Source organism: Macadamia integrifolia, chromosome 3 (assembly GCF_013358625.1).
Source record: "Macadamia integrifolia cultivar HAES 741 chromosome 3, SCU_Mint_v3, whole genome shotgun sequence".
Lineage (NCBI taxonomy): Eukaryota > Viridiplantae > Streptophyta > Magnoliopsida > Proteales > Proteaceae > Macadamia > Macadamia integrifolia.
The window spans coordinates 7,027,765-7,041,027 of NC_056559.1; the positions used below are offsets into that span (position 1 = coordinate 7,027,765).

The 13,263-nt window shown below is 41.3% G+C and overlaps 1 protein-coding gene across 5 annotated transcripts; it reads left to right on the forward strand.

Moving 5' to 3' along the window:
* The first annotated feature begins 3,350 nt into the window (after nucleotides 1-3,350).
* On the forward strand, nucleotides 3,351-12,400 carry LOC122073428. Of its 5 annotated transcripts, none has more exons than XM_042638013.1 (7): nucleotides 3,351-7,572; nucleotides 7,659-7,682; nucleotides 7,829-9,882; nucleotides 10,437-10,647; nucleotides 10,881-11,461; nucleotides 11,544-11,714; nucleotides 11,795-12,400. In XM_042638013.1, the coding sequence occupies exons 5-7, from the start codon at nucleotides 11,267-11,269 to the stop codon at nucleotides 12,335-12,337; spliced, it is 909 nt and encodes a 302-aa protein (XP_042493947.1). In that variant the 5' UTR covers nucleotides 3,351-7,572; nucleotides 7,659-7,682; nucleotides 7,829-9,882; nucleotides 10,437-10,647; nucleotides 10,881-11,266; the 3' UTR covers nucleotides 12,338-12,400. The 5 variants fall into 5 exon arrangements, with proteins under 5 accessions (XP_042493947.1, XP_042493944.1, XP_042493943.1 ...); XM_042638010.1 differs by having other exon boundaries at nucleotides 3,351-7,563; XM_042638009.1 differs by having other exon boundaries at nucleotides 7,659-9,882.
* The last annotated feature ends 863 nt before the right edge of the window (nucleotides 12,401-13,263 follow it).

Sequence of the window (13,263 nt, forward strand, 5' to 3'; positions counted from 1 at the left end):
GATGTTGGGTTATGGTACCCTAAAAACCAACCTTTTGATCTTGTCAGCTTCTCAGATGCTGACTTTGACTTTGCTGGATGCCACATTAATAGGAAAAGTACCAGTGGTACCTGTCATTTCCTTGGCTCTTGCCTTGTTTCTTGGTTCAACAAGAAACAAAATTCTGTTGCTCTTTCCACCACCGAGGTTGAGTACGTTACAACTGGACGATGTTGTGGTCAGATCCTTTGAATGAAGTAAACACTCTAAGACCTAGGAGTTAAGTTTGATGCATGCACAATCATGTGTGACAACACAAGTGCCATAAACTTGAGTGAGAACCCCATCTTACACTCAAGGGCCAAGCACATCGACATCCGCCTTCACTTCCTAAGAGATACCATACAAAACAGTGATGCCACTCTTGAGTACATTGAAACTGAAAAACAGTTGGTTGACATTTTCATTAAACCCTTTAGTGAAGACCGTTTTTGTATCTAAGGAAGGAGTTGGGCATATGTAATCCTTTTGGATATTCACTGTCTTTTCATACTTGAAAAAACCCCCATTCACTTGAAAATCAAAAAAATTCTTGAAAAATGCTCAAAAATCAATTTTTCTGTACCAATCGGCACTTGTCGCTTATAACCTGCAACTGCCGGTTCGTGTCGGGTTTGTGAATTAAACCCATCGGACAGGCCTTTTATGCCCCTTTTAAGGAATTTCTTTGCCTTTATTCATCTTCCACCTTAATTTCCTCTAAACAAAATCAGAGAACCCTAAAACTCTAGCTCCTCAAAATCACTCACCTTTTTCCTCTCCAAACCCTATTTCTCTTCCTACCTTCTTCCATCTCCATGGCTCCTAAGAAGATTCATGCCAGCAAGAAGAGACCAGTGACTCAAATGGATTTCGCCTCCACAAAAGCATTGGAAATCGTGGGACTTGTTTGAGAACCGTAAGATTGAGACCGGTAAGGATATTGATACTCAATCCTTGTACACTTTTGGTTGGAAGATTACTTTGGTATTCTTGGTTGGGTGGAATACTCCAATGTGGATTTAAATGCTACCTAAGACTTGTTAGACTCTTCTATTACAACCTAAGGGTTGAAGGCTATGAGGAGAACATTAGGATTTAGAGTATGGTCAAGGGTGTTAACATTGAGTTCTCAATATTCTCCCTACCGGACATCTCAAATACCTAATCACCAAGAAGGATCACAAGGACTTCATGGATCAAGACAAGGTCTATGGGAAGATTATGAAGAACTACCTTGGAATGCTGGATACGAAAAATAATGAACTCACCGAGCTTGCCAAGATCATATACTATATTGTCTCACTCAATATCCTTCCAAAGAGCGGTCACCGAGATGCGGTTAGCCCATTTCAGGCTTTTGTCACCTACTGCATTTGTGACGGACTCCAGATTAACCTTCCTTACCTCATTATCCACCACATGATTCACGCCGGTGGTAAAGGACGCATCAACAACCTTCCCTATTGCTGATGTTGGGAGAAATTTTTGCCCACTTTGGAGTCGATCTCAGCGGAGAAAATATAGTAGAGGATAAAGCCGCCATTGACATCAACTTCATCCGTCACATGGGAATCAAGAATCCTCACTTTGCTTCCGAAGGAGAACGAAGCTCCTTTAGTCAACCTATGACTAAGGAAATACTTGATAAGAAACTGAAGGAAATGGAGTCACGCATCAAGGCTCATACTGATAAGAAAACTCAAGAGATCCTTGCTGCTCTCAACATTGACTAAGCGGCAACCTTTACGGTCTCTCTTTTTAATTTCCTTTGAAAACTAGTTCTTGTTGTTTTTATGTAATGCCCTTTTTGTAATGTACTGTTATGGACCTCTTTTCTATATAAGTAAAACAGTGCTGCTTTATGGATATATATATTCTTTACATGCTACATGCCTACCTTGTCTCTATTATATAAAATTCTATATGCATATGCTCAGGGGGAGACAAGAATACATTTCTTTATTTTTACCCATTTTTGCTGTTGACAAAAGGGGGAGAAGGATCCATATGGTTATATGGTTGATTAAAGAATAAATGCTTTTGCTTAAAACAATAAATGCCTTGCTTTAACTATTTTTCATTCTTTAATCTACTTGTTTGTCATCACTAAAAAGGGGGAGATTGTTGGGAATATCCCTCTCCATAATGTTTTTGATGATAACAAACAAGTAATGTTCTAATAACTCTCTCTCTCTAAGTATCATGTAAGGGATCACATCATTGAAGCAGCGTGTAAGGGACCATATCCTTTAAGCTCAAAGACGTAATATGGGCATTGAAGATTAGAAGTTGATTAAGGACTTCAATTGAAGATTAGAAGACTCAAATTGAAGACTCTTGAAGAATCTTGAAGACTTGAAGAATTCAATGACTTCTAGATTAGGTTTTAATTTACACATACACGTACTACACTCATACACTTATGCATTTTAATAATGGAAAAGACACATAAAAACAACCCAAGGCATATTGACACTCTTGTGTGACTGCCAGGTAGTCAAAACACAAAACAGAGCCCAACCAGCCTCTGTCGCTTGATCTCTGTGATGGTTTTTCCATCAAAAAATGGAAACAGAAGCCATCCGGCACCTGCAAGATTTAACTGGCAATTGAATCGGCTAGCCAGATCAATTCTAGATCAAATGACTGTGTTTTTATCAGTCCATAGAAAGTAACTGGCAACTTCTGGTTCACCTCCAAAGACCCCCAACGGCTATATAATGGCTATATTTTGAGTCTAACGGCTACTTTCGTATAACTGGACTAGGAAGCGGCAACTGCCAGTTGGAAGCAACAACTGCTGGTTGAGATAATTTCTATCCGTTAGAAATTATTCTCCTTCCAAATTGGGTGATCTCATCACCTTAATTAAGCCTAGTCTCTGCCTATATAAATACCTCACTAATGACTTTAATAATAAACAATTAAGAGTATAGTTGTCATGGCGTCGCCTAGGCGTCGCTAATGCGGCGATTTGGCTTCCGGGGGGAAAAAGAAGTTCATGGCAGTGCTATAATTTACGTGACTCACAAATGGCGGTCGCCATTGGCTGATAGGGGTCGCCATGGCACCGCCATTGACGCCAGGTCACGCCTGATTCACTAGGCGGTTGATTTTTTATAAAATGCAGGGTGATTTTGATAGGGCTATGTTGATTTTTGATGATTTGATGTTGCTTAATGTTGGTTTTATATGTTATAGGGTGTATATTGTAGGCTTGTAGCATGCTAAATAGCTTTAGAAAATAGGAAAAATAAAAAATGACACATGGGCGATTTGACCGCCATGGCAACGCCATAACGGGCGATTCATCGCCAAATCGATTAGCCACACCTTCACCGCCTTGGATCGATTTGACGCCGTGGCAACTATGATTAAGAGAGCTCTTAGCAATCATATCAAAGTCATTTATGAGGATCAACAGTTGTTATTATTGAGTTCACTCATTGAAGTCAAACATATTCTCCAAGAACTCAAGAATTTCAGTAAAGTCTCCTTCACCCGTCCATACTCAAGGGAGACTACAAAAGGTGCATTCGATCATACATTTGCATATTCATTTTTGCACGCACCGCACGAGGTAAAACTCGAATTATTATATTCCACTTTAAGTTATTGTTTTTACATTTGCCTATACTATATTTAGGATTGTGTAAGGATCCTTTTATCCTAAAAAGAGTTAGGTGTCTCTCCACTATAAAACGGGATTGTAAGAGGTGCCTTTCTACCTTGAAGGAGATTGTAAGGATACTCTTGTCCTAAACAAGATTCTGTAAAGGTTTTCCTCCCTACCTACTATACTGAAAGGGAGAGAGCTAGTGGAATACCTTACAAGTGGAACTTGTAGGGAGTAGACTAGACTCAAGTTAACTACTATAAACCTTGGTGTTGTGTGATTGTGTCTATCTTATTATTCCGCAAGTTTTAATTTACAATCACATTTGGGAACCATTAATCGAAAAGGCTTAAATCTCACTAGCATAACCTATTCACCCCCTATAGGTTATTTCACGAAGGGCCTACCCTTAGTTAGGTGCACTTAAGCTAAGGTCGAGTAAAACCTGACTAAAGGGCCAACCCTCGATTTTATGTCAGGCCAAAGTCGAGCACACCTGACTGAAGGGCTAACCATCGGTTGGGGGCTCAGGCCAAGGCCAAACACACCGGACCGAAGGGCCTACCCTAGGTTGGGAACTCAGCTACGACTGATTACACCTGATCGAAGGACATATTCTCAGCTCAGGCCAAGGCCGAGCACACTTGATCGAAGGGCCTACACTCGGTTGGAGCTTAAGTGAAAGTCAAACATATGTGATCGAAGGGCTTTTCGTAGGTTAGGGGCTTAAGCCAAAGCTGAGCAAACCTGACAGAAGGGCCTACCTTCGATTGGGGGCTTTGGCCAAGGCCAAGCAGACCTGATCGAAGGGCTTACCCTCAGTTGGGGGCTTTAGCCAAGGCTGAGTCCACCTGACCGAGGGGCCTACCCTCAATTGGGGCCTCAGGCTAGGGCTAAGGAGACCTAATCGAGGGGTCTACACTCGATTGGGGGCTCAGGCATAGCCGAGCACACCTGATGAAAGGGCTTACTCTCGGTTGGAACTCAGGATAAGTGCGAGCATAGATGACCAAGGGGCTTTGCAGTTAAAAGCACTACTGTATGAAGTTGGATGCAGATGAGACTTATTTGCACCAAAGACTATAGAAATGCAGATAAGTTTTGCCTATGCCTTCTATTTGTTTCCGTGTATTATTCAAGTTGATGACCTTAAAAGTAAATCTTTAGTTAATGATTTTATGCTCCACATTTTATTAACTGGTCTATCTCCTTTTTTATCATTTACACATTTTTTGTGGTATTAATGTATGAAGGAACTGTTAGGTCTGGGAAGCGTCTGGGGAATCCTCACTGTTTAAATTTGACAATAGGACTTCTAATCTAAAAAGCAACACCGAAGGGCTTACCCTTGGTTAGGAGCTCAGGCCAAGGCCATGTAAACCAGACCGAACGGGGTTACTCTCAGTTTGGGGTCAGGCCAAGGCCAAACACACCTGACCGAAGGGCTACTCTTAGGGGCTTTGGCCAAGGACTAACACACCAGATCGATGGGCCGACCCTCGATTGGGAGCTCAGGCCAAGGCCAAACAGACTAATCGAAGTGCCAACCTTTGGTTTGGAGTTGAATCCAAGGCCAAGCACACCTAACAGAAGGTATTACCCTCCTTTAGGAGCTCAGGCCAAGGTCGAGCAGACTTGACCAAAGGGCCAACCCTCGGTTGGGGAGCTCAGGCCAAGGCTGAGCACACCTACGCAAAGGGCATAACCTCGATTAGAAGCTCAAGCTAAAGCCGAGCATAGCTGACTAAAGGGCCTTACCTCGTTTGGGGGATGAGGCTAAAGACAAACATCCTTATTAAAGGGTTTAGCCTTGGTTGGGGGCTTAGGACTAAGTTGAGCACACCTGACCAAAGTGCTTACCCTCAATTGGGAGTTCAAACTTTGGCCGAGCACACCTGATTGAAGGGCCTACCCTCGGTTGGGGGCTCTGGCCAAGGCCTAGTACACCTGGCCGAGGGGCATACCCTGGATTAAGGGCTCAAGCCATGGTCGAGCACTCTTGATCGAGGGGTTTACACTCGATTGGGGATCATGCCAAGGTTGAGCACACCTGAAGAATAGGTTTATCCTCGGTTGGGTGCTCAGGCCAAGTGCGAGCATAGATGATGAAAGGGCCCTGCCTCTGTTGGGGGCTCAGGTCGAAGTCGAGCATAGTTGACCAAAGTGCCCGCACTTAGTTGGGAGTTCAAGCCTAGGCCGAGCACAACTTACCAAAGGGCCTACCCTCGGTTAGGTGCACTCAAGCTAAGTACGAACAAACTTGACCAAAGGGCTTACCCTCGATTTGGGGTCAGGACAAAGTTGAGCACACTTGACCGAAGGGCCTACCCTCAGTTGGGGGCTTTGGCCAAGGCCGAGTACACCTGATCGAGGGGCATACCCTTCATTGGGGGCTCAAGCCAGGGTAGAGGAGACCTGATCGATGGGTCTACACTTGATTGGGGGCTCAGGCATGGCCGAGCACACCTGATGAAAGGGATTACCCTCGGTTGGAACTCAGGATAAGTGCAAGTATAGATGACCAAGGGGCCTTGCCTTTATTGGGTGCTCAGGTCAAAGTCGAGGTCAGCTGACTAAAGTGCTTTCCCTTAGTTGAGTTCAAGCCTAGGCCATGCACAACTGACCGGAGGGCCTATCCTCAGCCAGGAGCTCAGGCTATGGTCGAGCTAACCTGACCAAGGGGCCAACTCTTGGTTTTAGGTTAGGCTAAACCCGAACTCACCTGATCGAAGAGCCTACCCTAGGTAAGTGTCTCAGGCTAAGGCCGAACAAACCAGACCAAGGGGCCTACCCTTGGTTTGGAGCTCAACCATGGCTGATTACACCCAACTAAAGGGCGTACTCTCGGTTAGGAGCTCAGGCCAAAGCAGTGCACACCTGAACGAAGGGCCTACACTCAGTTGGGAGCTTAAGCCAAAGTCGAACATACAAGATCGAAGGGCCTTCCATCGGTTGGGGGTTCTAGCCAAGGCCGAGCAAACCTGACTTAAGGGCCTACCTTCGATTGGGGGTTCTAGCCAAGGCCGAGCAAACCTGACTTAAGGGCCTACCTTCGATTGGGGGCTCGGGCCAAAGCCGAACACACCTGAACAAAGGCTTACCCTCAGTTGGGAGCTCAAGCTCAAGCTGACCAAACCTGAAAGAAGGGTCTTCCCTCGGTTGGGAGCTCAGGCCAAGCTGAGCACCCTACCCACTGCATGTTAATTGTCTAATTTTGACAGTAGGGCTTCTAATCTGAAAAAGGATACCAAAGAGAAAAAGGAGGGGACCAAGGGGAATACAAAGTGAATGACAACATTCAGTTTTGTTTGATTACTAGCACTCAGCTTGTAACGCAAGTTGTCCTTCACTAACGTCTTGATTTCAGAAAATTTATTGATAGTTTTGTTTTTCAATTGTGCAGGAACTTGACTTGGGTAATGCAAGGTAAGATTTACGTAACAGATTTCTCTCCTAGAAACGAAGTTATCTTATTTATACTAGTTCTCCAAATATGTATTTATGTAGTTTGGTTTTGTTTGTTTGCTACTAAAAGCACTCCTGTATGAACGTGGATTAGATGAGCCTTGCATGCAACAAAGATTGTATAATTACAGCTAAGTTATGCCTACGTCATCTATTTGTTTTCGAGTATCATTCACGGTATGCCATTAGAAATAAATCCTCATTTGCAGGAGAAATTGAAAAGGAGAATTTATCGAAATACTAGTGCCAAAGTGTTCTAGCATGTCCATTTGATAAAAAAAAATTTGCTGCACATTTTCTGTACCGATTTGTCTCCTTCCTTTATCACTTACACTTTGTTTTGTGGTTTTACTCATGGAGGAAATCTCTTGGTGGGGGAAAGCATCAGGGGCCTCTTCAATCTTTAAATCATTGAAGTGAAGGACAACTTTCACTCTTTTTTGATAATTAGTGCTCAACATGTACTGCAAGTTTAGTTTCATTCACTGTTTTGATTTACAAGAAACAAGTTATTGGTTTTAGAAAAAATTTTGATAGTTTTTTTCCAATTGTGCAGGAACTTGACTTGGGTAATGACAAGGTAAGATTTCTGTAACAGATTTCTTGCTTAAACCAGTTCCCCAAATATATAAGTTGCTAATTATTCCCCACCCCTCCCCTCGAAATAGTTTTGCTTTATTCATTTCATTTGCAACTAAAAGCACTACTGTATGAACTTGGATGCAGATGAGACTTACTTGCACCAAAGATTATAGAAATGCAGATAAGTTTTGCTAATGTCTTCTATTTGTTTCCGTGTATCATTGAAGTTGATGACCTTAAAAATAAATCCTTATTTGATGATTTATTTGCTCCACGTTTTATTGATTGGTCTATCTCCTTCCTTCTTTATCATTTACACCTTTTTTTTGTGGTATTAATATATGAAGGAACTGTTAGGTCTGGGAAAGCGTCTGGGGACTCCTCACTGTTTAAATTTGACAAGAGAACTTCTAATCTAAAATGCAACACCGAAGGGCCTACCCTCAGTTAGGAGCTCTGGCCAAGGCTATGCAAACTGGATCGAAGGGTCTAGTCTTAATTTGGGGTCAAGCCAAGGTCGAGCACAACTGACCGAAGGGCCTACCCTCAGTTTGGGGCTCTGGCCAAGGCCACACACACCAGACCGAAGGGCTTACCCTCAGTTGGGAGTTTAGGCCAAGGCCGAGCACACGTGAGCAAAAGGCCTTCCCTAGATGATTAAGGTCTCAAGCCAATACCGTGCAAACTGATCAAAGTGTCAACCTTTGGTTGGGAGTTAAAGCCAGGGCCAAGCACACTTAATAGTAGGTATTACCCTCGTTTGGGAGCTCGGGCCAATGCCAAGCAAACCTGACCAAAGGGCCGACCCTCGGTTGGGGAGCTCAGGCCAAGGCCGAGCACACCTGACTAAAGGGCTTAACCTCGATTGGGAGCTCAAGCTAAAGCCGAGCATAGCTGACCAAAGGGCCTTGCCTCGTTTAGGGGATGCGGCTAAAGACGAACACCCTTATCAAAGGGTCTAGCCTTCCCTCTTTTTATCTCCCCGCTCCCCTGCCCAGTGACGTTGTTCAACCGGAGTTTTGAATTTTGAGAATATAGTCTCTCCCTTTTTCTCCTCCACTACTCAGGCCCTCCTAGAGCCTCTTCGCCTCGATCCCCTGCATGCACGCTAGCAAATCTCTTCCCTCTTTTTATCTCCCCGCTCCCCTGCAACTAACCGGTTGGGAGAGTTTTGAATTCTGAGAATTTAATCTCTCCCGTTTCTCCTCCATTGGTCAGCCCCTCCTAGAGCCCTTTAGCCTCGATCCCCTGCGTCGAAGCCGCTTTGCCAACGGACTAGATTATTGACGTTCCTTAGCTTCGAGATTTAAGATTTAAGATTTTTTTTAGGGATTCTATGTGGAATAAAATGATCGAACAGGATTATTTCTTGTTTTTAGGGATTTTATTGACATTCCTTAGCTTCGAGATTCAAGATGTTCTACTTCTAGTCTTGATCTGAGACTGCATTTTTTCTTGATTTGGATTCTTTAAAAGGAAAATCTTTCAAGATTTCAGATTTTCTCCCTTTCTTTGCTTTCTAACTCGACTGGCGTTCCAACTCAACTCTCAAGTTTGTATCTTCTTCTCTAATATAGATATGCGGGCAGGCGTGGGGCATATGTAGAGGCAGGACGGGGGAGAGAGAGAGAGGTAGATGAATTTGTGGAAGGGAGGGGGAGCCGGAGGAGACGGAGTGGAAGGGGAAAGGTAGGAGGACTGTGGAACGGCAGTGTTGGGCAACTTATGTAAGACAATGTTTACAAACGGATGAGATCCTTTCTCTTTCATCTAACAGCCTATAGATGCTAGTATACTTTATGCCTGGGTAATTCACTAGCATGCCCAGCCTTATATATATATATATATATATATCCTTGTCCCATTCAGCTGTATAATTGTATATTGATACTTTATTAACCAGATTTTATTTGTTAAATAGGGAACCAATTCTGTTGAAGGCCTCATCCTAAATATTTCTCAAATTGAGGGCATATATATTACGAATAAAGCATTTGCAAATATGGATAGACTAAGACTACTCCAACTCAATAATTTACACCTTATGGTGGGGCATGAACAACTCTTTTAAGGAGTTAAGATGGCTTTGTCGGCATGGATTCCCTTTGAATTCTATACCTACCAATTTTGATCTGCAGAATCTTGTTGTCCTTGACATGCAAAATAGCAATATTAAGGAAGTTTGGAATAAAGCTAAGGTATGAAAATAATTTCAATATTTTTGTTTACTTGTATTTAATTTATACTAAATGGTTTAGAAGATAAGGTATGAAATTAATTTCAATATTTTTGTTTACTTGTATTAGAAAGAAAGCCCTATATGGGTCCTTTTAAGCATATCACCATGTCTAATAAAAACACTTCACTATTTGCCACTTGGTAATACATTAGTTAGTCTATGTGATTGAGGACCCCACATACATCTCAATGGCCAAATTTTAGTCTAAAGCAAGCAAAGAAAGTTGCTCAACTCTGATTTTCAAAGCTTTATTAAGATTACCAAAATGCCATCTAATGGAGATGAATATGAAGAATAAAATGGCATCTTTATAATTTTAGCTACTTTCTCTGCTCATTTTAAGCTGAAATTGTACCAATGAGATGCTTGCCCGGTCCTCTCTCATATGGACTAACTTATGTACTGTCGTGTGACAAATAGTGAAATCATTATACTTCACTAGCCATAGTAACAGGAAAGAAAACCCTAGATGGAAAGTTAATTTATTTTCTCTTTCTTTTTGACAAAACACAGGTACTCAGAAGGTTGAAAATCCTGAATCTTAGCCATTCGCATTACCTTACAAAGTCTTCCAAATTCTTAGGACTTCATAGCCTTGAGATGTTGATCCTTGAAGGTTGTACCTGTCTGGTTGAAGTTCATGAATCCATTGGTTATCTTCACAAGCTTCTGCTTTTGAATCTGAACAACTGCAATAACCTTAGGAACCTTCCAAGCAGCATTTGTGAGTAAGTATCTCTTGAAATACTTGATCTCTCTGGGTGCTCACAACGGGATAGATCTAAGTCATAGTACTCATTATTCTTCCAGTCTTGGGTTTCACTAAGAACAAGGCCTTTGCTTCCAGCTTTCTCTGGATTAAGCTCCTTGAGTACCTTAAATCTATCTTACTGCAATCATCAGAAGATCATCTTCAGTAGCTTATCCTCATTGACACTTATTTTTAAGTGGAAGCAGTTTCTGCACCTTACCAACCGGCATCGGTCATCTTTTGCACCTTATGATTCTTGCTTTGGATGAGTGCACAAATCTACAACTACTACCAGAGCTTCCATCAAGTTTAATGACCAGATTGCACATCACTAGAAAGATTGCCAGCAAATATTAGTACTGGTTCTTCTAAACTAATCTTTCTTCTTTTGAGTGGATGCATAAAGCTGCATGCACTCCCAGAGCTTCCGTCAAGTTTGGTATGGTTAAAGATTTCTGGTTGCACATCTATAGAGGAAATACCAAAGCTTTGGAAGCTAAGTCATTAGAAGGCTTACAGTTGAACTATGACCACTTTCGTAAACTGCCAGAAGACATAAGTTCCCATACTAAGCTTCGTCGCCTATTCTTGGATGGATGTACAAAGCCTCGGTCACTGCCAAAGCTTCCTTAGTGTAGACAGCTTGGTTTTAGATGGTTGCACATTAATGGTGTTTAAGGAAGTTGAGTTCCAGAAGCCACCAAAGACCTCACAATCTATATCAGCCATCCACATGGATGAGTGCCATCATCTGGAGAACACTTTCAGGAAGAAGAGCCCTTTCCAGGTCTCTCTCTCTCTCTCTCTCTCTCTCTCTCTCTCTCTCTACATTGTTCAAGTGTAAGACATCTTTGAATTCTGTGAAACAGGGATATGAGAGGTTTGAAGTCTTTGGTCCTGGGAGTGAGATTTCAGAGTGGATGGCTTATCAGAGTATGGGTTCTTCAATATCTTTTGAGTTATCTCCACTTTTGGGTTGTAAGTCCCAAGGGTTGGATGCATCTGCTGTTTTTGCTGTTAGGGAAAAATATGAAAATAGGGTTAGTTCAATGCCTATCATTTTTAATAAAGCCACAGGTATTGTTCAAGTGTTAAGACGTCTTTGAATTCTGTGAAACAGGGATTATATGAGAGGTTTGAAGTCTTTGGTCCTGGGAGTGAGATTCCAGAGTGCATGGCTCATCAGAGTATGGATTCTTCAATATCTTTTGAGGTATCTCCACTTTTGGGTTGTAAGTCCCAAGGGTTGGATGCATCTGCTGTTTTTGCAGTCGAGGAAGAAGATGAAAATAGGGTTAGTTCAATGCCTATCATTTTTAATAAAACCACAGGTATTAAATGGGTATGGCTAAATGGAAGCTATTATACCCCAAGATCACCATATCAAGATCAAATGTGGGTGTGCCATATACCATTTCCTGACCTTTATGTTCACCTTGGTGGTGAAGGTGAATTTGAGGCTCGAGAAGGGGATCAATTGGAATTCTCAATAAATTTTGACTTTGAGAATTTTGAAGAAGCAAGAGTGCAGGTGAAGAAATGTGGAGTCTTGAAGGTACACAAGCCAGATGAGGAAACAAGATTAGATGAAGACCAATCAATGATTCAATACACTTCAGATGAGGAACCCATTCATCTCTATTTGGAGGCATTTAATGGATAGTAGCAGTGTTTCTTTTTATATTATGTACTTATCATTTTCTTTATAGATTATAATTTCCTTTTATTTTTTTCTGCGTTTTTTGGGGTCATGTCTCCTCTTTGTTCTCCATTTCCTTTGGGAGTGAAGGGATTAGGGTTTTTTTTTTTAATAGCCCTCTAGATCAGGTTGTAGGACTAAAAATTCAGTCTTCTTCTTAGGAAATAAATTCACTCTGTAATAGTCTTACACAAAGATTCTAGGTAAGTGTCAATATACGGACTCAAAAAGATTAAAAAAAAAAAAAATCTTCTTTTTAGGAAATAAATTCACTCTATAATAGTCTGACATAGGCTCTGTTTGGTTGCAATGAGAATTTAAAGGGAAGGGAAGTGAAATTTTCATACTTTAAAAATAAATGCTTATAATCATTATTCCATGTGATTATATAAACTACTTGATTTTTTTAACAATACTTAGTAATGATATATTTTACATGTAATTTTTATTTTATATATTATAACAAAGGGTTTTGGATGCAAAGCAAAGTGAAATTTTATAACCAAATATAGAATGATTTGAAGTTAATGTTAAAGTCACATGGTTAATGATTGCATATATTTCTTTTTTAAGTATGAAAATTTCACTTCCCTTCCCTTGGATTCCCTTTACAACCAAACATAGTCACAAAGATTCTAGGTAAGTGTTAAATTATGGACTAAAAAAAAAAAAACTATACACGCGGTCCATCCGGTAAAAACCAGTCCTCCTATATCTCAAACTATCTAAGAATTTACATGTATTAAAATAACTAAATAAAACATCAACCTACTAACTAGTAATGCTTGCTAATCTTCCTACCTGTCATTTTTTCACTAAAGTATTATACATTAATCTTAAATAATTAATAAAGATTTGCTAGCGACGTGGAGTCCTGGTGACCAACAGTA

Coding starts and splice junctions, on each gene's coding strand:
- LOC122073428 (XM_042638008.1), top strand. CDS start 11,267: ATGGATGTACAAAGCCTCGGTCACTGCCAAAGCTTCCTTAGTGTAGAC. Junction 11,462..11,543: donor GGAAGAAGAGCCCTTTCCAG/GTCTCTCTCTCT, acceptor TCTGTGAAACAG/GGATATGAGAGGTTTGAAGT. Junction 11,715..11,794: donor GGGAAAAATATGAAAATAGG/GTTAGTTCAATG, acceptor TCTGTGAAACAG/GGATTATATGAGAGGTTTGA.